The 24,509-nt window shown below is 34.4% G+C and overlaps 1 protein-coding gene across 2 annotated transcripts in view; it reads left to right on the top strand.

Annotated features, from left to right (window-relative positions):
- Positions 1-24,509, top strand: part of GPM6A (glycoprotein M6A) — a 139,651-nt gene that overhangs the window by 75,634 nt on the left and 39,508 nt on the right. For both annotated transcript variants that reach the window (XM_056326283.1, XM_056326282.1), the window contains exon 2: positions 18,199-18,391. In XM_056326283.1, coding sequence (XP_056182258.1) covers positions 18,351-18,391 — 41 coding nt within the window. In that variant the 5' untranslated portion in view covers positions 18,199-18,350. The remainder of the gene's footprint in view (positions 1-18,198; positions 18,392-24,509) is intronic.

The raw sequence follows: 24,509 nt of genomic DNA, 5'->3' as shown, positions 1-24,509 counted from the left end.
GCATTGCCTTGGATCTTGTATTGCCTGGTTTCTTGGTTCACTTAGGGACTCTTCAGTTTCTGCTTTGGGTACTGAAATCCTGTTCAAATGTCTATGTAAATAGTGTGAGGTTTTCACTTTACTCAGACTCTTCAGTAGTCTATAAAGTTGAGTCCACTGGTGGTGGCCTGAATTTTCATATTTTCAAGTCTAATGAATACATTTTGGTAGTGTGTTCCATGCAGAAGAGCAAATAAAAAGAATTCTTACACACACCACTACCCCCCGATATATATCTTTGGCTTTGTAAACCTTCTCTTGGTGTATAAGGTTGAAATAAGGATAAGCAAAGGCATATGAGAAATTATGTAACTGTAAAAGAAGGATGTTGCCTTTAGCTTCTGTATGTGTCTTCATGCTCAGTATGGAAGCTTCTTAGTAATGTCTGTGTGAAGTCTTTGGGGTGATATATTTAAGATAATCTTGTAGCATTGCTGGTACTCTAAATATTTATCCTTTAATATACTCAGTAAGTGCTCAGCTGCCTCCCTGACCATAAGTCCTACAGCCACACTGATATTTGCCCACCAGGAATTCTCTAGCTATTCAAAAAGCAACTCTGCTTGCGGTGTTCAGTGAGTTTTCGGAGCTGTGCAAGGGAATCATTTACTGCAAATTGATTTTGTTTCCATCATCTCTTTGGATGAATTCTGCTGGGCCAGGAAGCAGATGGAATCCCTGGAGGCAGCTGAATTCTTGTTCCCTGTACTAGTGGCTGTAACCTAGCCGGCTCACAATTAATCCATGATTGAAAAGCAATTGGCAGAAACCTGAGATTGCATGTAATGTACTGATATGGTCTCTAAATTAAAATAGAATTGAATATTGGATTCTCTTCTTTATAAGAATGCAGTGGAGTGACTAACAGTTATCTGAGCGTAATTTTGGAAATTTCCTATGATATTTATGTTCAGTGTGTGGAATTAGAGTCAATTATAGTTGTTACAATAACAGCTGGAGTGTTTTTCATAGTGATCCCTGATAATGTTTTCGTGCAACGTACACAGCTCTGAAATCTTCACATAGGGAGGAGATCATTGGCTTTGCAGAGAACTTTCATGCATTCTTATGCACTCAGGTGCTGTTAGATTTGGCTGTGTGTAATAAAAAAAGACTAAAAGATTTGGCTTTAGTTAACTAGGGGAATAGCATTATAAATCCATACCAACAACGTTGCAATGTTATCAGCATGGTACTGATTCAAATATTTTTGTCATAACATTTCATGCATGAGTTGTTTGCAGTTTACTCATATTTTGTATGTCTTACCAAACAGAGAAATTTGTAACTTTCCAGGTTGGATCATATCCTGCTCATAGAACGGAAATTCTCAAATCAACAGTGTTTCAAAAAATTAAATAGAAAACATGTGTCCTGGTTTCTGTTGTCTTCTATGACATCTGGTTGCAAACTGTCATCAAAATGTGAATGCCATTAACTATCATTTTTGTCTTACACATAGTTAATCAGTTAATCTTCAGACTGTTGGTATGTCTTCAGTGTTGTTGACATCTAATCAGAATAGATACAGTTTACTTAAAAATCAATATTTTAGCCTGTTTCAGTTGACATACATTGAGGATTTGGTCTGCAAAACAGTGTTCTTCCAAACCCTTGAGTACCTCCCTGTAAGTTGTTTAGGGCACTCAGGTTTTTTTCCCGTGTTCCACATTCAGAGCTGAGATAGTCCACATACCCAATGGCAAGGGTATCAGAATAAGCTTGTCTGGGATCCAGCTAATATATGTAATTACAAATGAAAGTTTGGTACTCTTCAAGTATCTGCAGGCAGAACAGGTAGTGCAAGAGGCAAAGTAGGAAGGTTATCTTAATCTTGATACTTTGTTTAGAAGTCATCAGGGAAAACCAGCAATGGATAATTACATAATAAACCAAAGTCTGACCCTGTCTTGTTTTCTTGGTGTCTTAAAATACAAGGACTGTGAGTTGGGCGCTCTGTATACAACTTTTCTGTCCTGAAACAGTTGAAGATTTGAGATCTCAGTCTCTTTTATAAGTTGTTAATTCAGAGAAATCACTTGTTTTTATAAAAAAAATATCTGTATGTTTTTTATTTTATTATTTTATTTTGGCTGTATATAAATCTCCTTTAATATAAAAATAATTTAAAAAGAGAAATAGGTTAAATTCAGACATCCTTTTGACAATGCTAAAACATTTTAAAACAAAAAATAATGATCTTTGAAAACTCTGGGAAAAATGAAATTTCACTTTCAACAGATTGGTTTTAATGAACAGCAACTTTTACAATGGTTGGGGTGAGATGGTGAAAACATTGCTCAAAATACCTCTTAAGGTAGTCAAAATTCTTTCTTGCCAGACTGTATAGCTCTGTGCAGCTTCTGCAATACCTCAAAAAGAAATCTAGTGGCAGTCCAAATGTGATATTAGGTCACAAGTGTGGCTGATCCTTCCATTTTCAAAATTTCATCTATAATGCAATTTTGATTATCCTGGCTATGGCCTCTTATCACACTGTGGCAGCTGTTGAGTGCTCCTCAGCATTGTTCTCATATGTAAGCGAGGATTTTCCCATGTAAATGCGGGTGCAGGGGTGTGCCTTGGAATAATGATGTTGCAAAGGTGTACGTGAGATCCCAGAAGGAAGGACTCATCTCTGCATTCCCAAACCTAGACATAAATGAAATAGATATCAAAACTGATAGAGTAGAGAAGATGAACTCTCTAGTTACCTTTTTTTTAAAAAACAAGAATTTAACCTAAATTAAATTATATTAATATTTACGGATAAATACATATGGATATGTATGGATACATATAGATACATATCTTTACATTAACAATTTTTTTCCCTTCAATTGTGCTTGTTTTGATTTTTTTTGTCTCAAACCTTTTTGTCTGTTGACCTTTTCACTTTTGTATTTTTTATTTTTTATTTCCCAGGATCACTCATCACAGTGTTACAATGAAAAGACTGTACAGGAGCTCTATAAGACTTCCTGAGACTGTGACCTTTATTAAATACTAAAAGGCTTACTTCTGGAGATAACTGTGCTAACCTAATTAAATTAGTGTGCAAAGGCTGCAATGGATTAATTTTGACAGATTCAAGTTTAAAATAACAGTAGTGGTTTACAACTATTGTGACTTTAATTTTAGTGTAAAACTTTGCATGTTTTCCTCTAAAAAAAGAAAAGACTTTAAAAAAAGTAAAATTAGACACAATGCTAAACTGCTTTATCAAATAGGAGTTAGTTATTCAGTTCACGTTTACTGAATGAATTAGTAGACTTACAAATTGAAGATAATAAAATGAAAACAAATTTAGTATTCACCAAGTACTATTTGACCATAGTAACCACGAGACTTACAACAGTAATGTTAGGTAAAAACCACTGCTGTAAAAAACACAAATGCCCAGTTTTTGTATGGTAATACCAACTATGTGTTCCTAAAGCAGCTATTGTTCACTTTCTGTAGTGACCTTGCTTTAAATTACCAGTATATTTGATAAGATAATATATTACATTAGAAAGCTTTTAAGCTCAAGCCATTTCAGGGTATGAGAAAAATCATCTGTATCCCAAAGACAAACTAGCACACTACTTGGAAATTTTCGTTGTTTAACCATAATAAAATAACCACAAATCTTTTAAATAAAGAAAATACAATATAAATCTTACATATAATTTTACATAATAAAATTTAAAATACTTTGTTGTCACTGCCAAAGGCCTAATACTTTTGTGAAATTTTCTTTTGAACTTGTTTTATTATATCTATGAATTCTTTCTAAATATGATATATTGGCTTCTTGTTTTTTACTTTGTTTTGTTTGATTTCTTTTTCTGGAACTGCTTTAGTGAAATAATTTACAGGAAGGTAGATACTTGTGGCTGTGAAATGTGAGATTAGAGCAGATCCCATCACAGTGGCATAACTGAAAAACTACAGAGCTCCCCTGCTGAAGAGCAAACCAGCAGAATAAGAGATACGTGATAAATGAGTGCTAGTCATCATGGATTGTAGCTTCTGGGCAATGCTTTCTTATTTCAGGATTGACCTGTCTTTTTCTATTTAATGTATGTTTACTTTCCTTGGTATTTGGAATTTGGGAAAAAGAATAAAAATTTTAACAAAAAAGCATTCTAAAGCCAACATAAACTGTACTTAACTACTGCAGGCATTTCCCACTTTAAACAAGGGCGTTGGAAGATTCAGCTAGTGGAGGATGAAATTAAATCTCTTCAGGCTATCAGTATACTGCTGCATTTCACACAGTCTTGTAATTTCATATTTTAAGCAAATCACCTGTAGATATGTTTCATTCTGCACCATTTGAAATCCATAAATCAATACTTGGTTTCTTTCTAAAAAGCTATTCAGCCGTAAGTTACAGTCCTAATGCAGTTTTAGGTGAGGGTTAGGTTGTATAGGAAGTATGTTGTCTTCTTGGCCTCATAATTCATGATTAAAATAATTTGTAGATGTCTGTCACTACTATGATAAAAATGTTAAATGGCAGGTTTACTTTTATTGTTTAAATATTTCCTGCTTTTTCTTACCTTTGCTCTTTCACAGATTTTTTTTTTTAAATTTTTCATGTGCCTGTCTTAAAAATAGTTCCCTAGCCGTAGATTTCTGGCATGAAAACAAAAAGCCTGTCATGCTTTTAATTGTGTTTCACATTCTGTGATCTTCAAAAACTCTTTGCAGTGTTACCTATTACCTTCTCATCCTTCAGTTTACCTTGGCTAAGAAAATAAGCCTTGCTTCTATGTCAAAAGGCTCAAGAAAGCACAGAGTTAGTAGAACACTAATTTTGTGCAGCAGTCATCCTTCAAAAAAATTAAAAAAAAATCATTGAAGAAAGAGTAGTAAAAAAACCTAGGGGAAGGAAAAAAAAATCTCAGAATATTTAAATAGAAAAGATTAAGATTTATTAATCTGTATTTTATTATACTATTAAATTAAGATTTGTCAGTGATGTTCAGCATCCTATCTAGCTTGAATTTTGACTAAAGTATAAATTTTAATGAAAATAGTTGAAGTTAAGTGTCTTGCAGGTGAGCCTTTGTGAAACTAGAAAGAAAAGTCATGGCGAAGCAGCAGTTGAGCAAGTGTAATATGAAACATGATTTCAGAGTCTGTGTTCTTGAAACGGAATTTTCTTGTCTGCCTCACATATATTAGTTGTAAATGTCTTTTAGTATTTCAATATACAAGAATAAATGCTTTTTCCACTCTATGTAGAGAGTGAAAATGGAATGCATGCTTAATGCAGATTGATCTTTCACTAGATTCTAATCTGTCTGGTTGAGAGTCATTTTTCCTGATACAGTTATTCATTCATTTACTCTAAAAATTGTCACTTCAGTGAATACTTGCTGAGATTTCTGTTCCTGCTGGGGTCAGTAATAAACACTGTTTAACTCTAGTGGGAGATAGCTTAGGTTTTAAATTTACAGTCTTTTTGAAGCTGATAGAAGTTGGCTACTGCAGATGTTTCTGTTAAAAAAAACCACCATAACTTAACTGGAGATCTTGGTAGAATAGAAGTTGACAACTCAGTTCCAGTAAAAAAAAAATCAGTTTGATATTATTAAGATTATTAATTGTAGGCTTCAGAGAGTACGTAGCATAGTGGTCCATAGAGACTTTGATTACGATCTGTATCTTTAAAGTTGTTATTAATGGAAAAAGTGAATGTGTAAATTTGCACTGAGTAAGTGATACCTTTAAATTATTTATTCTGAGTTCATTAACAAATGCTTCTGTTTCTATTTATGTCTGCAAAAGTGCATATTGATAGATTCATAGGTTTGGACTATCTGCCCCATCATCATCTATTTCTTCTTGTATTTTTCTTTCTGAGGTGTTTATATATGACTGTCACTTCAAGTTATCTAATCTTTCCATTAAAAGATTATGGTTTTATTTTCAGATAGAAATATTTAGAATATTCAAAACTTCAGACTGAAGCTTTTTATGAGTCTTCTTTCTGATACTTTAGTTGAAGTTATTTTACCCTTTTTGGGTAATAAATACATATAACAACCTGTGCATGTCTGTTTCATTGAGTTCATCTCAGTACCTTGGAGAGGGGTGGTGGAATTTGATAGCTAGAACAAGGACGAGAAGAGGAAGGTGACACTGTGTTCCCGCTGCTCATCCCCCAAAACATTTGAAGAGAACGAGCAAGATTATCTGCTTTGATTGTTTCTCAGACAAATAGGTATTCAAGGCAATGAGTACCCAGGATGAAGACAGCCTGAGACTAAGAGGTGCAGATGAAGTCAAAGAGAGGCTTTTGAGATAAAAGTGATGTAAAACAGAAGGACATAGGATCAGAAGCTGCATATGATGTAGAATAAAGAGCAAGGGCTATGCAATGCCAAATAAAAGAGGGTTTTCATTACTACCATGTCCAAGAGCCCAGGATTTTTGGGTTCTAGAATTTCACTGCTGTTAGCTAACATCTGTACAACCTGCCCACTTCAGTAGTGGAAAGATTTGTAAAGCAAAAGAGATCATTTAAGGCAACTTAATATTTGATATTTTATTAATTTACTTCTTGCCACTATGTCCTGCGCAGCTGCTGGAAAATTTCCTAAGATCAAAGTATTCACAACTTACCTCTAATTGTATTTTTGTCATTTCTGAGTGTTAAGTACACACAACTGGAAATGATAACAGTAAAGTGTGTTTTGATTATATAAAGAGCTATATAAATGTAAATATTCTGAGAAATCATGTTAATGTTATTCTGACTACCAAACTGAAAACTCACTTGGCAAATAACCTGTTTGTTCCTCTGTTCCACCACCTGAAAAAAAGAGGATGCTACTGTCACTAAAATCAGGATGCTTAAAACCATAAATACCATTAAATGTGTAAGAGGTTTGTAGAATGTTCCAATTAAACAGATGATTGCACAGAAGATTCATGGAGGAATGTTTTCTGAGTTTGCAAGATCTGGATAATCCACTAAAAAAAGAAAAAAGATGTGGCTTAAAGCCCAGTGTAACTCAGTCTATTTGTGAATGAGCAAAAATTACTTCAAAATTACCTTTCAGTACATGCTTCATAGTAGTTTTCAATTTGGGAGAAATAGCTCTGTTCAAGGCTGAGAAGAAGGATTGAGGGATTGATTCTTTGAACTCCAGGTAAGAGGGCTGAAAAGGGTAGCTATTTTCTAGTTTTATGATCCATGGCATTGTCATTTGCTTTATAGTGAGAGTACTAAATGTTGCATAGAATCAGTGTTCGTACAAACTATTATTGTTTCCAGCAGATCAAAAATATAATTATAAACATCTATAGTAGTTTCAATCATCATCTATGCATTATTCATGCATATAATGTATTTATGACCTATTTAATAACAAGTTGTTACTTTATTTAATGTACAAATCTTGGATATATGATATATAAAGTTCATGTAATGGGCAAACCATTTGAATTAATTGACCAAATTCTTCTTTATTTGTATCACATTTGTGCAGCTAGTTTGTTTCATTCCTGTCCCTTTAGCTTTAGAGTGATTTTGAAGCTGACAAATGTCCATGTGAAACCAGCCAGCAGGTTTTTTTTAGATTGCAAAGATTGACTGTGTTACGCCTGACTGATTTGTATTTTAGGCAGTGACTGCTCTGTCATTATTATGTATTAACTGCTAGATTAAGATTTGTCTCATTAAAAAGCAATAAACCTAATGTACTGAAGTCTCTAACAGCTAATCACAATGCAGTTTTCTCTATATTGTCATAGTCATCAATGTCCCTCAAATATGAGTATTTGTTTCTATTCGTAGTTTCTTTCAAAGGGGTGAATGTGTAAGTTTTTCCATGTATATACATAAAGTATTTTAATTAATAATTTGTCTGTAAAAGTTGCAGTAGTTTACATCTCAAGCTGTAACAGTATCTGTAAAAAGAAAGATCTTCTCAATCATGTACAGATCCCCCTTCCAATGTTTTCACTTAATAATCACTTCCTCTCTCACCAGAAGCATTACCCACTTGGACACAGATAAACAAAACCAGTGTGGGCATTTATAAATATCACATATGTAAAGTTTTTTATACAAATGTGAAACGATGAAGGTGTTGTGTACTGGTGTCTAAAACTTAGTAAGAAAAGTCCAAGCCAGATTGTATCCACTTTTATAATTGTTCTTGATATAGCACAGCCAGCTATCATTTGATTCTTACTAAATTTTGCAGCTACTTCTACAATACAACTGTTAAACAATATAAGCAGGCTTAAGGAACAACAGCAATGATGGTGGCTGGCAGGGACAAAAGGGCAAGGGGATGGAAAGTGTTTCATAAGGGGCTTGACACACAAAGTAATTAAAGAAAAAAAGCACCAAACCTTGGCTTAAACCCATCCCTAAAGTGCTTACTCAAGAAAAAAATGAATTCAATTATAGGGTGAGGCTGTACTATTTGGAAATAATTGTGGTATGATGTCACCTAGTTCCGGCTATCTGCCCCATATTCTGTTTGTTTTTTTTTTTTTTTTTTTTTTTGAAGTTACAGTGTTAATTTGATTTTAAGTTGATGAGACAAGCCACATGTTTGCAGTCAAGCACATGCTCAATACCTTCCTAAATGGAGCCTTGTGTAGGTACCTAAATAGTAACTGAGCCAATTTATTTGACAAGCTGTGAGATGTGCAGCCAGAGGTTTTTGCTTAAATTAGTTCTTTGTTAGAATTATAATTGACAGGGCTGGGAAAGGTGGCACTGATACCTTAGAGGAACCATGCAGCAGGCAGGATGATCATTTACCTGTCCATCAAAGAAGAAGAAAGTAATGAAAAAGATAGTTTCCTGTCTGATTGGCAAGCAGTCGATCCAAGACAGCTTCCCTGTGTTGTTGAGAGTTATGGAGTAGGAAAGAGATGCAAAGTACTCTTTGGGATGTTGTGCAGCCACTGCCAAAGCTTGGAATGTACCTTCACTATGTGAAATGTAGACCTTTGATCGTGGCTCATGATGAGACTTTACTGCCAAGCCACTGATTCTCTGTTGTCACAACAGCTTAGATCTGCGTCCTGCCAAAAGGTACTAATCAGGTGGATTGCTTCTCCGTGCTCTTGTATTAATGTATGATATCTAGCAGTTCTCATCATCTATTAGAAAGTTATCCAAGTACAACAAATGCTTTGGCAGAATACTCTGGTGCAACAGAGGAAGTCAACAAGCTGTTTGATTGTGGCTAAAAGAGTACAGCCCAGTATGACAGAAGATGAATTTTTTGTACTCCTGTCACTGATTATTGCTGAAGTATGACCAATGAAATATGGGATGAAATTATCGTATGTGCTGGTTAATTCAGATTTACTTTTATAGTTATATTCAACAGATATGTTTTTTATTTAATTCTGATCCATATTGGGCATGATAATAGAAGTGTGTGTATATATATAAATATATGTATATTTATCTACATCCAGCTGTGTTTCAGTTACACAGGAAAAGAGGCTGTGAGTAGACCTTTTTGTTTTTCTCCAGATTTCAGTGCAATTAAGAAGGATGGAACAAAACAGAAGCATGTTTGGTATCTTGTGGGATAAGTAAGTACATACATGAGACTCCTAATCTAAGAGAAAGAGAGGACCTCCTCTTACTTGCTGTTAAGTTGCCATGGTATCTGCTTTGATGAGAATTAAAAGCATATTTATTTAAGTTAGATGTGTCTTTAAAATTAGTTGAAAAATTACTTTTAATATACTTTAGTTCAGATATAAAATACATCTTTGATTTGGCTTTGAAAGTTTATTATACTAGGTGATGCTAACACAGAAATTATAGATCTCTCTGCAAGGCGGATTTGTTAAATATAGTTGTTTGAATAGCTCAGTGTTACTCTATTGCAGTCTTCTTGAAATAACATTTCTTCTCTGTAGGTACTGTATTTCATAATACTACCACTGTGCATTAAAATGGAATTATCTGGAACCCATTTAAGCAATCAATTTGAGATTTAATTGCCTTGAATATAACTGAAGAAATGTGTTTAATGCATATGATGAAAATGCAAATCTAAATTATATTTCTGATACAGAAGGTACTATGATGGGTTGTTAGTGATCTGGCTGAATTAAGTTTTTTCTCTAGTGAATGCAGATTTTTAAATATTACAGTTTGAACTGGAATTTTGGGTACTTAATAAAAGCAAGGGACAGTTCTGCATGAAATTATAGCTAATTTTAAGCAGTGAACAAAATTCACGAGTTCTGTTGCCCTTGTTCATGTTCAATTGTTATTGTTATCTGTTAATCAGAACAAGAGAATGTCAACACGAGAGTAAGGATGGAAAGGATTTTGTGTCATGTACTCTATTTTATTAGTGCTGTGTAATCTACAGAACCCCATACTTTGAATGAAAATAATCATGAATAGAAAGAACATTACAATTTATATATTCACTAAGAATAAAAAAAGGTATTTGTAAATCAGTTTGTAAAGTGGGTCTTTGAAGGTCATAGTAGTTTTCCCATTGAAAAAAAATACTTTACTATGCAATTTTCTATTTTAACAAATATTGGTGCAGCTGCCAGGAGGTTTTGCCAACTTAAAAAAAAAAAAAAAAGAAAAAAAAAGAAAAAGAAAGAGTTGAATTCCATGAGACACGTGAAATCACATTGGACTAGTGACCTAAGCTGTTCTTATTTCTAAAAATGTTCTATTAATAAGAATAAAAATATTTCTAAAATTTCTCAAATAATTGAGTTAAATTAGTTTAGGAAATCAGCTTTTTACAACAATGTATTTGTAAGTCTGTACTTTCCTAGTACATGTGCAGAACGATCTTATATTCATACAAGTTAGAGTAAATAAGCAGTTGATTATTTCAATTTTATTTCTGTGAGCCTACTAAGAAAAAAGCGCTAGATAGAACTGAACTAAGCTAGGTTGCTTACCTTTTGAACACTGTATTTCTTTTGCTTTAATGACTGCAGACAACATTAAAAATATTTTCTGGAATTAAAATTATACTGAAGGACCAAATATTTCACCTTTATTGCTTCAGTTTCACCTTTTACAGCATTTAGCCACATACGAAGTCATCAGTTCTTAAAGGTGGCAATAAAATTGCGTCTTTTCTTACTAAAGGATTCCTCACTTACACATTCAGTTTGTGCAGTCCCTTAAAGCTCCATTTTCAGACCACTTTATTGTACTTATGTTATTTTTATATTCTTTTTTTTATTATTTTGAAACATCTTTTAAAGATTTTACAACTTTTTATGTTGCTATAACTTCTGTATAACCTGAAGACAAAACAGTAATAAACATGACAGAAAATTGTGGATTTTTATGCTGCTATATTATTGTTATTATTGTTGGCTTGTGTGTGGGGCCTATGTATGTGGTGGCTTTCCACATCCATGGTGAGATAATCTCAACACCATCCAAATAACTGAAACCATGTTCTTTCAATAACTGAAACTTTCTATAAGTTAGAGAATGAGAGCATAGTCAGTCGGGATGGGTGTTGCAAAGGGAAATCTTTTGCTTCTTTATTGTTGGATGAGATGTATTTCTACAGAGGGGGACTTCTGGTTGCAGGCTGCTGAAATGTTGATCCATCATATCTCACTTGGGTAACAAAGTTATCAAAACCAGTGCACAAAGATGATTTATGCGACATTTTTTTTTAATGCAAAATAATATAAAGGCAGACATCTGATGAAGGGATAGGTTTGTGAGAGCTACCTTCAAGATCCAGCATAACCAAACTGTATCCTCCCTGGTTAAAGTTGTCGTTTTGGCCAGTGGGATTCTTGCTAGCAAACATAAATTATAGTAGTTGTGAGAATGCATAATCTTAGGTATTTCAATTTAGTTTGCGAAATTCTGCATGTAAATAAGCAAAAGTCTTTCTATAATTCCTCTTAGCCTTGGTCCCATGTTGAGTGCAGCAGCTGATGCAATTATTAATTGCAGAATGACTGTAAAGGCCTAAAGAATAACATTTTGATTTTAGTATTAGCTGACATCCAATCACACTAAGAAGATAACAAGCCAAAGTAGATCCAGTAATGATACAGAATTTAAGGTGTTATGATAATACCTGCATATTTGTTTTGTATTTTCTTGCAATTAGTTGTCCTTTTCCCTGAATATCCTTTTGAGATTTTCTGTGGGCATTATTCTACTCTTCTACACATCATGTTGCTTATAACAGTTTAATAAAATACTGTTATCTCTTTCTTTTTCCACTGTAGTCTTAACAGCTAGTATTTCAGAATTCATTTTGTGGTAAATTTTGTTGCTTGCTAGGTAATTCTGTAATGGTAAACATTCTCAGGGAAAGCTAATTTAAATTAGAAGCTCACTCCTGAACAAGAATAAGAAAGGTAATTTAGTTGTTACTGGTTCATATAGCAAGGTGGTAAAGTTTTCCTCTAAATTCCAGAAGATCTTGTAAAATGGTGGAGGGTGGGAGTGTAGAGGGAATGATCCTAGCACACAGTTAGAGGGCAATCATGTGGGATGTGTATGTGGCACCTCTTGAACAGTTTTTTCAGATTACAGTACAAGGATGATCTTTGCTGGTTAATTTCCAAATGTTGCTTTACCCTTATTTGTTAAACTACATCTCAAATGTTTTATTTGTCTTCTGTACTTGGGACAATATCAAGGGAGCTGGATTTTGCCTGTTGCTCTGCTATGATGCCTTGGAGAACAGTTTCAGATCAGGAAGTCATGCCGCATGTTGAAAAATTTGGGACTTTGTTGGTACTAGATCTAGGTAAAATTACTGCTCTTTGTTCAGTACTATCTGTTTTGATGGATGTATTTATCAATTAAAATATTACATAACGGTAGCTTGACTTCATGAGGTTAAGGATAGCTTAATCAAATTCAGAACTAAATCTGCACGTTTCATGATGGTCTGTGAAACTGTATTTGAATCGATTGGCCGTGAAAGCTGTGTGACAAGTGGTACAAATTTAGAAATGAAAAAATGCATGCCTAGAGAGGCATAGAAGACACAGAAGATTTTCTTATTTTGTTTTCCATTTCAAGTTTAGTTCTCTTACATTTTGCTTAGGGTCTGCTGTCCTGCCTCCTAATATTAGATAGAAAAATCTTAAAGAAAAATAAGTTAAGCAAAAATATCATTAAAATGTTATATGATCTTCAGAGGTACTTGTTCCTATTGGAGATGTAATTATCTGTGATTAATCAGTAATGCATTGAAGATGTAGTTATGTGATTAATCATCCTAGATGTTCTAGCTTAAAATTCATTGCAAAGGAGGAAAAAAGCAAAACCAGAAAATCTTTCTGTATTCTCTCGGTTTATTATTTTTAATATATTTCTTTTTAATATTTATTTTCGCCATTTTAATTTTTCCATAGAAATCTGGGGTGGATGGGTTTTCTTAAAAGTTTGTGTAAAAGATATTACCATAATTGCATTCTGAAGCTGGTTATGATATCATTGTTTAAACTTCAACGGCTTAATGTGGCAAGAGATATAGGTTCTGAATCTCTCTTAAAAAAAATTCTAAAAAATTAAATAAATTAATGCACTGGCCAGAAATGGATTGTGTGTTTTATTTGTCATTTATATATGTCCTGATCTGCACTGAGATGTAAGAGTTTGCATATCACTAACACACCAACAAAGAAATGATTGTTGCAGTGCAATTTGTGTGCATAACCAGCATGTAAATGACAAGGACAATTCCTGCTTTTGCTCCTGATCTAAATCTTTTGCCTTCTTAGTGTAGAGAAGAGATCATATAAACAGACGAGGTCATCCTATGTTTTGCTGGTGCAATTGGAGATTTGTTAGAAAACTTGCACACAAAAAGCAGCATAGAAGAAGTATGCACAGATTTAGCTGTATAAAGAACACTTCATGAGCTTTTTAAAGCAGAAGTTTATATACCTATGTCAAGAGTATTTCTGATAGAGACAGTAATAATTGTACTAGGAAGGGCAGAGGTAGTTGTCTATGAGGTCTTTGCTGACTGGAAAGTGGATCTATGTAATGCAACATTAATGGTGCACTATTTTGATAGCTGAATATAGCCAGTATTTGGAGTTATATTGTACCTATGTAAAATAAAATTAATTGTCTCGTCATCTTCTATGTATTTCATTATCACATTTTCTCTGTGGAATGATTTATAATAAAATATAATAATAATAAAAAAAAGAACTTACAGTTCTTCATGTTGAAAGCTACAAAGAATAGTGTTTTGTATTACCTCCTATGGTTTATTTAAAAATACATAGTCCCAGGAGATCTAGATTTTTATCTGAGAAAAAATATCAGTAAACATAAGCAAAATAAAACCAGAAAATGCTGAATTATATTACACCAAGGTTATTGTGAAGGCTTATTGTTCAGAGTGAACTGTTTGAAAGTTACTGAAACCTGTATTTGCAGATGAAAACAAACATCAAAGGAACATACAATCTTTTTTATCTTTCCTAGCAATTATTTCTGGGGCTGTATGTTTTAACTGCCTTATGAAGATGGTGTTCAGAGTTGTGAATGACTGTTTGTCTCACAGAGATGTATACACACATTGCACAGCTGAGTCACGTTCTGTACCGGTAGTTTAATATCATTGTGCAAGTTAAAATAGCATTTATATTGTTCTGTTATTAAACAGCTATTTTCACATACGGAAGAGCTGAAAGAAAAGAACTTGAGCAAGTGTTACCTACAGCACATTTACCTTCTGTGGAGTATGAACAATGTGTGATATCCATTTTAAAATCTTAGTCCCAGTTCACTGATTTTCTTTAGTTTTGAGTTGATTTGACAGCACTGAAAACTCTAGAGCTACTCATGAAGAAAGCAGTGAGAAAGGTACTAGGCCTATGGAAGAGTTGAATAAATGAACAAGGCCTTGAAAATACCTGATTATTTGTAAATTTCTTATGGTTGGAGGAATTTTTTCCAATAATTTTTGTATGAGTGAAAAGGTTTTGAATTGGTAAAATATACTGCTATTAAAAGCTTCCATCAATGGCTTATTAACATGAACAGTTCTAAGGTGAGAGAGGAATAGAAGCACTTTTTCTTTACAAACTATAAATCTGTTTCAGTTACTTTTCAAATTTTAAAACTATTGGGGAAAAAAATGTTTCTGATGAAATTTTCCATTGGATTGCACCTTATTACATCTCTTATCACTTTATGGTATTATACTGTTTTTACCTTATCCTGTTTTACGTTATTACACTGTTTCACTATAATAAAGCTAAAGTAATATTGCTGACCCTGAATTTTGGTGTAGTGTGTGACATCTGATTGTGTGCTCAACTCTCACTGGACCTAGTGGGTGAGGTACAGCAGCTTTAGGAGGTAGTGCACAGCCAGCTCCTTCCAGATAAAAATGCTCACACTATTAAATACAACAGTAATATGCAAGTGTGTCCTTAATGAAATTCATTCTGCTTCAGATTATTAGCTATTTTTGTTCTGAATTGTCATTTCTTTAACTTTCTCTCTGCCACTTTACCTGTCTCAGAAGGTGATAAAGAAATCTTAACACAATCTCTCTTCTACCTCCAGGCCCCAAGCTACTGCAATATTAAGAAATACTCTCCCTACAGTTCATATGTCCCTGTAAATACTTAGGTCTACTTTATTTTTTCATCTTTGATTTTTCAGGCTCTGATACATCACTCCCATTATCACTCTACTGTTATCTTCCCCCCCCCCCTTTTAACTTTTTCATATAATGTTGACAGGTGTACAGCATTACTAGTTTCCTGAGGCTTTTTCTGCTGTTACCTTGTTCTGAAAATGACAAGTGGGCATTTTGTGATAAACTGATGTCATGCAACTATGTATGTCCCTGCAGTCCTTGTTCAATGTGAATATTTTCAATGTATATTTCTTATTTTTATGCCTTTTAGACAGCAAATTTTCCAGTGAAGAAACCTTTTCTAGTATTTGTGTAGGCTTTTAAACATTGAGGAATTAACTACAGTTATTGTTAGGGGTAGTCTTGGAAAACAGGACTGAAGGAATTATGAGAGATTTCCTGTATTTATCTGCATGCAGAATTAGTTACTCCAAATTACTCCAAGATGTTACACATTTATATATTTTCCTAGTCTGTTCCAAAGACCTCCCCCTGATGGAAAGCCCACAGACTTCCTGGGGGTAAACCCCTGTATTCTAACAAATGACTGAAGAAAGACACAAAGTGATCACTGGACATTTAAAGCCCAGTGCTGCTGAATAGGAAAACTACCTACTGTCAGTATAATCGGATGATGCGAACTGCAAGGAGGATATATCCTTCAACCAGTGTCACATATCCTTCAACCAGTGTCACATAGGCTTAGAGAGGGAAAAACCATAAAATGCTCTTACCAAAGTATTAGAAGAGGGAAAGGTGTTGCATCCATGTAGGTGTGTGATGGCTGCTGGAGTTGGGTGGCTTGTAAACAGGTTATTTAGTAAGACTTTGGCAGCAAAGTATATGGATTTGTACATTTTGCATTTGGTATTTTACAGTTGGCTGTGATACAGTAATTTGTCCTTAAAAGTAGTCTCAAGCTGTATCTTTCTTTCTGTTTTATACAGCTATACATAGTTGGGACCCTGATTTTTGAAGTCTGTCTTGTACAGGTTTAGTATATTCAATTATGTTTTTCTCACAGAAATTATCGAGCAGTTTAAATACTCTTTTGTAGTACTTGTATTTACAAAATATCAATAGAGGTTTCTATTTAACTAGAATGTGTATATATTTGAAAATGGCTTAAACTGTTATCTTCAGAGAGTCTTGTGTATAAATAGCTGCTCAATGTATATATATATATATATGTATGACAGATTGATATTTGTTCATTAAAAGCAGAAAATAGATGTTTGAACAGCCAGAGAGGAAATTAGTACTTTGGCTATTGAGGTTAAAGAAAATGAGAACTTACTAACTTAAAGGACAAAATACAAAATTGTGTAGAGGCTACATGGACTTCAAGAAAAAAAGATGTACTTTCTTTAGAGAATGGTATTTTTGTGCCTTTTTGATTTGTTTGGGTTTTTGTGTTGTTGTTTGGGTTTTTTTGTTTGTTTTTTTAAATACATCTCTGGTATTGCTGTGATTTAGCTTAGCCTAAAGCTTTTGGAGCATGTTAAAATATATTGACTCACAGCTGATGAATATCTTATAAGTAATTTTTAATTCGGTATTGTCTGTATAAGCATTTAAAATTTATAGGCCACACTTTTTTTCTATCCAAATCCTTTTTGTCATAAACTGGTAATGCTTAGGAAAAATAAAACTTCTGGCTACTGAGTCGATGCATCTTTTCCTTCCCTCAGCCAGTGGTTTCTGCCTTCTCTGCTCTTCCAGAAGGGCATGGGAGTGCCTCACTATGGGAGTGGTCACTATTTGGGAGAGTCAGAGATGCTCCATTCATGAAACTGCTTGACAAACTATGCATGGTAGTCCCAGAAATTTGAGCACCCTTGCTGGGGAAAGGTTTTTTTTGGGGAACAAGGCATTGGTTTAAACACTCTGAAGGCTGGACAAAAGATTGGCCTTGTATAACTCAAAAGCAATTGGCCTCACTTAAGAAACATTGGACAGGGTAAAATACATTGAGAGAAAATTCAACTTCTATAATTGTTTCTAATTCTGTGCTTTTTTAGTGGATATCTTAATTTATTATTGTGAGGTTTTCAAATGGTGCACAAAGAATTGGTGCTGTGGGCAGAAGCAATTCTGTTGTCAGCACTGTAAAGATGAAGAAATGAAATAAACCTGTGGTGATGGAAGAAATTGAACTGGATATCCTTTTTTGGTGGTTTTCCTGTTATTGAGGATCCTCCTCATTAATCTGATAGGCGAGCAACAGGAATTGTGACTATAGGTATAACCTAGGATTGATATTGTAACCTACTCTGAGTAAAAAAATGACGCTGTACAAGAAATTGTTTAATGTTTCATGTTAATTAGATGTCATGTCTACATTTAATAGGTCAAGTAGCAACTGAGGAAACTCAGAAGTTGAATTAATCTGTGTCGTTTTCCAGATTTTCTGACATTATGGGTTGTTATACTTGACCTAATCTCTCTTTGGACTGCAGTCTTCAATTTTCAAAAGTATTTCTCAAAAGAAAAAGCTTACATTTTACTTTGTTGATATATTAAAACACAACTTTATTTCATGTAGGGTGCTTCGAGTGTTGCATCAAATGCCTGGGTGGTATCCCCTACGCATCTTTGATTGCTACCATCCTGCTGTATGCTGGAGTCGCGCTGTTCTGTGGTTGTGGACATGAAGCACTTTCAGGAACTGTCAACATTCTGCAAACCTACTTCGAGATGACAAGAGCTGCAGGAGATGTTATTGATGTCTTTACCATGTAAGTTAGGGTTTTTTTAATTGTTTCCTTTTCAAACTGCTGAAAAATTCCACAGGGGATATAAATTTGACTCAAGAAAATGTGTTGTAATGGGAATCATAGGAAGAGTGACTTTGATAGGCTCAGCAGATGAAATTTTGACAGAGGTGATATTTCTACTATTTACAAGCAATTTGTAATACTATTTAATATCCCATAGTTATAATTTATTACTAAAGGTTACTTCATATAATAATGATAAATCTCTTTCATACATGGAAGGCTTTATCCTTTTTTTCCTGTGAGATTCTTTGCTGAAAATGCTCTAAATAGACATGGCACAAGTGTGTAACAAGTATCAGATTAGTTCTGGGAATAAATGCAATAAAGAAGTAACTGAAGAGTTTTGCAGAACCCTGAGACTCGAAATGTCAAAACCCTGTTGCCTCTGGTTTTCCTAGAATTCATCTGTTTTGAAGGTTTCATACTTTGCTGCTCCTGAAAACCTATTTCTGGAAGGCCTTTGTTTTGTTGAGCATTTCCTTCCCTTTGGTAAATTAATTACATTTAACAAAGTAATTTACTGTAACCTGAAATTAAATAACATATTTTCTAATCTCTTTAAAATGATGTCTTTAAAACGTGATTTTCTTAGATATTTGTAACCCAAATTGTTATCTGGCTGCTAATGATTGTAACTAAAGCTGAAGAATCCTATCCTCAAATTTTTAAACCTTTTCTTTTATTAATGCTTTTTTGATAAGTGATTTGATCACCCACCAAAAGATTGACCTCTTATCATTGATAGTTCCATGATAATGGCAGCTCAGTGCTTAGCAGTGATCAAAAAAGCAAACCAAGTACCAGGAATTACTGGGAAAATCATAGTGAAACAGAGAACATACTTATGCCATTGTATAAATCCATTTTTCACCCATGTCGTTAATGCTGTGTACAATATTGATGCCTAAAGAAGGCAAAAAGAGATTATTAGAGTTACAGAACAGAGGCTGAATGGTTAAAAATTGAGTATAGTAGGACTCTTCAATCTAGAAAGAGAGTGCTTAATAGCTGTTGGGCTAGAGGTCTGTAAATTCAGTGTTATGAATAAGGGCTGCAAGGTTAGATTATCTTTCATTTCCAGTACAGGAAGTTTGAGATATCAGAGGAAACTAGTGGGCTCCAGGTTCAGAAGGAACAAGTGATGGTTCTTCAGTTGCTGTGTAGCAGACCTGTGAAGCTAGTTGCATATTGTGGATGTCAAAAGTTTATATGGGTTCAAGGGAAGACTGGATAATTTTGGAAAACAAAGCCAGTTGGTTTCTGATGGCATGCAAACTTATCTAGCTCAGGAAGTCCCAGAGGCTAGAATAGCATTGGGGAGTTTATCATGTTGAATTGCCTGCTCTTACTTTTTTTATATTTATAGTTTGCGATAGGAAAATGGACAAGATATATATTTGATCTGACTTGGTACCACTGTTTTCACAATACCAAGACACAGAACCTTAAATCTCTTAACTTGCGTAGTGCTATATTATCATCATTTGTTCAAAAGCTTCTCTGTTGGATGTTAGCTGTATTGTTTGTGGAATTAGTACCCTGAAGGGAGAATGTACCAGTAGGTATGCCACAGCTATGTATATATTAAAATTTCTTCTTAGGACTGAGGAATTTAGATTTTCTTGTATAACAATATATTGCGTTGATGGGAAGTATGTGACTTCTGCTTTGCCTTTTTGGCTTGTCATTTAGAATAATGGGTCTGACTTGACTTGGCAGCTAAGGTTCATTGTTATCCTGAATGAAAGATCAGTCATTTTATTAGGTTGTAACTTATTTTATTAGTCCCTAGGAAGCCATTAGTGCAGAACAGCCACAAATCAATGCTTTCTCATCATAGCAAGTTTTCCAGCTTCCCTCTGTCAAATACTTAAGTGAAAATATCAGTCAGAAGATGTAGTTCAAATACATATAATTCAGTGGAAATTATTAAGGAACTGTAAAGGTGATTATTATTTTTTTTCTTGGCATTTAATTTTTTGGCTTAGCTAGTAGCTTTTTATTTGTTTGGTTTTTTTGTTTACTTAAAGGTATACTAAACCCTATTCTTCCCTTGCTAGACCTGCTGGTATTGGAATTTTGGTTTATTCAGTTGTGAAAGATGTCTCTAAATTTATGTCTTAAAAGGTGGAGAGGCAAATATTTTGACTAAAAGTGGAGGACTCATTGTTTTTAACTGGATAAACTGTGTGATTCTCAAAGAAATTTGCACACATTAATTTTCTACCTGCTTAAATAGATATTACCCTACTTTTTAAAATAATTTGTCAGGAGAAGTAATGCATGATATTATGTCAGAACTATTGATTAACAGTTGGCAGCACAAAAGCCCTATAGCAATTATATTGCTTTGAAAGGCCAAAAAGCAGAAAGAAAAAAATACGTAAGTAGAAACAAACAGTGCAGTGCCTACATTCTTAAAACTATATATATTGAAATAAAACCTACTTTATTGTTCTGATTAGAAATAATAAGAATTAAAAAAAGTCTAGCAGTGTGCCCTACTAAATTATACCTTTTTAAGGTTATTTAAGACATTTTAGCTCTTAATGCTTCTAGCGCTGTGAAGTGTCTCCGGCTAACCTGGAGTCTGAACTGTGATAAATGTGCTAAGCAGGTGCTGCAGTGGAGTGAAGTGTGTTAGATTCTGTTTAATCATGCTTATGGTTTCTGTCTATATTTTTATTAGCACAGTAGATTTCAAACGTCATTCAAAACAAAAATCAATCCCTATCTGAGAGCTGCTTATGTGGGTGGTAAAGAGATAAGGGTTTTTTAACTGTACCCACAACTGTGTGTGTTCTGAATTCAAATAACACAACTCACAAGCCACTCTATATCTTTTATCTTTGTCATTACAGTTACTCATTGCAATTTAAAAGAAGCAGAAGATGCCTGTGGGGAAAGTAGGGCATAAACAAGAGCTGAAACACTCTTTATGTACCTAAAATAAAAGCCAAAGTCCCTAAATCCAACAAAGCCATTCAGAAATGTCCATATCAATGTACCTGAGGGAATCAATGGCCCTAAATGTTCCTGCCTTGCCTCCTCTCAGCCTGCCCATGGTCTCTATGGCCCAGGACCCCATTTCAGCCAGCCTGGGGGACTCAGATCCTCACCCTGGACTCACCTGGCCATGAGGCTCAGACTGCCCTGGCTGCCTTTGGCTGCCCTGTTCCCTGTCTGGGGAGCTGGGATGGGACCCGGCTGTCCCATGGAGAGCCTTCATCCCACGTGGTGCCCCAGTGTTTGGGGAGAGATGAATTAATTAAGAATCTGCAATATGCCTTGAAGTCCCCTTGGAGGGCTAAAAGCCAAAAGCAGCAGCCCCATGGAATAGAAGAGGCAGTCTGAGTGCCTGCTCTGCAAAGTGGACATGGTCCATGATGCCAGCTCCCTTTATCTAAGTTCAAATAATATATAGCAGCTGCAGTTCATAACTGCTTTGGAAATAGTAATAATTAGTAAATATTTATAATTGTAAAAATAAAGAGCAAGTTTTGCATCTGATTTCAAAATTCCTTAAATGCCAAGCAGTTAAATCAGTTTTCTCAAAGTTATGATTTTCTTTCCTAGTTAAAATATGGAATGATCATGGTCAATAATTCTGAGGTATTGGAGACATCCTGGAGACATGCGAGGTGCGGCAGAGATGGTACTTTTATAGCACAGGTTTACAGTACAGAATGCTGTTTTGCTTGCTTTTTTTGAGGGGGAAAATACAAAACCAAATTTGGCCTGTAATAGGCTGGTAAAAAGAATAGTTTCTAAAAAATAACAATTATTTTTTTTTTTAAAAAATATTTTTTCTCAAAGTACTGGATTACAGCCTGACTTGAATTTCTTCAGGGTGATGTAGGTAAAACTAAACTCTTTAAAACTAAAATAAATCAAACATATTCAAATTATGAGAACACATACTGTACAGACAGGTATTCCTTATGAAGAGAACACATCTTCAAAAATCACAAAGCTGAATGAGGTAGACTCCTGTCTTTACACAGTTATTTCTAAATCCATAAACCTTTAATAAATTAGATGTTTATAAAAAACATTTGAAATTTGAAATCTTTCCATTGGGACTAACCACTAATTATATTGTTTTCTGAATCACTTTTGTGAAACTTCATTCTCCATAGTCCCAGACTTCTTTACTATTGACATTATCACTGCTGTAACAGTAGCTGCTTTTTTTTTTCCCTACCCCCTCCCCAAGTGAAGGAATGCCTTTTTTCAGGATTTAATGTACAGAAGTTATAAGCTGTTGTTTGGGATGTTGATTCCTTCAGTGGATGTAGAATGGTTATTTGAGTTCCTTGTGATTCAAAGGGATCCTAAGACAATAAGTATGGTGGTTTAAATTATCCTGAAAACTGTCTTTATGATATTTTATCTGTAAGAGGTGAAAGGTTTATGTTGCCTACTTTATCAGTTTAACAGCTCTGTAGGCTTCACTGAAACTGAGTAATCTGCTTGAGACAGATATGGTATTCAGCCATTCTTCAAATAACTTAGTAAACTGCAGTGAACACTGTATCTGCAAAGTACTGTGTAGGACTAGGTTTGCTTACTTAATCATTGATTTTGGCAAGATTTCATAGTCAGCAGAAATAGGTGTATGATTGTCAAACATGTAGTGTATGAGCTGGATTTTTGTATTTTTCTGGTGTTTGGAACAAATTCCAGAAGATGTTCTTTAGGAAATCAGCAGCACAAGGTGTTTCGTGTATTTCCCAACAGCTTCTTTTCGTGGTTCTTTCTCTTTAGTATGCAAGGCCAGTTAGTGCCATCTGTCACCTGTTTGTGATATATAGACCACAAAACAAGGGAATCACGGTCTTAGAGTGGAAAATGAAGAAATCTTTCTGACAGAAACATTAACAACATTATCCTACTACAGTCAGAGCTAATTCAAGTCATTGTAAATTCACTTCCTTTTAAAGGTGTGAAACCAAATAGTAAACTAAGTTACAATCTGTAAGTCTGTTGTCACTATCTTCTCTGTTGGAATTGTCACACTCTACTGGAGCCACCTTCTTACAGCTAAAAGTTTCCTTCTTCTCAAAATGTGAACGCCTGTGTTTCAAATGCTGTTGTGTCCAAGTTTGATGCTTGCTGATAACCTTCCTGTTAGTCAGTGTATAGATATTGTTTATTAAAGGGATATCATGTAGTAATATATGTATATGTGTGTAACAGCTTCCTTTTGAGGAAAAACAAAAGAGAATGCATAGAAGCTTTTATATGCCACTCTTAGTGTTTGAAACCAGTCCTTTGAGAGGTAGATAAATAGATGTTATTCTGATGTCCCGTTCTTTGGTTTTGTTAGTTTTTCAGCTGTCACAAGTTAAATATTGGTACCACTAAAAATATTATTGTTATCATTAATATTATTACACTAATATTATGGAACACTGTGAAAGGTAATACAATGAGACCTGTAGTAAAAGCTAGGTGGTATGAAATGCTATATTTATAAATATTTGAATTAGACCATGTGATGGTTCTGTTTTAGTCGTCAGCTTAGTACACACTGGTACTAATCCAGTCTTCCCTCTGCATGTTTGTTCTGTTACAAAAGCCTGGCATTCTTTAAGTTTAAACTTAAATAGTGTTTAAAACATAATTTGTATCATAGGAAGCAAAACATGTAAGGCTCTATCAGGACAAGCGATTGGCTAACCTATGCAGGGCTATGTCATATGTCACAACAACCATCCCAAAGAGCCCTGGAGAATGATCCTACTGGTTCTATCAGGAGGAGATTCATCTGCGTACCAATTCCGCTGTCTAAGCCAGCAAAACAGGAAGAAACAGGAAAGAAGTGGAGATGTACACAGGTTGCATGTACCAAACCAGACTGCCTGTGGTTGAAGCCAGGCTTGTAGAATCATTTGTTTGAGATGTGTACTGCCTTTTTGGAGGTGTATACTGCTTTTTGTTAAGGATTGTTTTCACATGCCTGATTATGTAATAATATCCAAGTAGTTATTTAAACAATAGTTTACTTTTCCTTTATATAACAAATCTGTTGCCTGGGGAGTATGATCTAAAGTTTTTAGATTCGTATGTGTAA

This window comes from Falco biarmicus, chromosome 1 (assembly GCF_023638135.1).
Source record: "Falco biarmicus isolate bFalBia1 chromosome 1, bFalBia1.pri, whole genome shotgun sequence".
NCBI lineage: Eukaryota > Metazoa > Chordata > Aves > Falconiformes > Falconidae > Falco > Falco biarmicus.
This window is presented reverse-complemented; position numbering and strand designations above follow the sequence as displayed.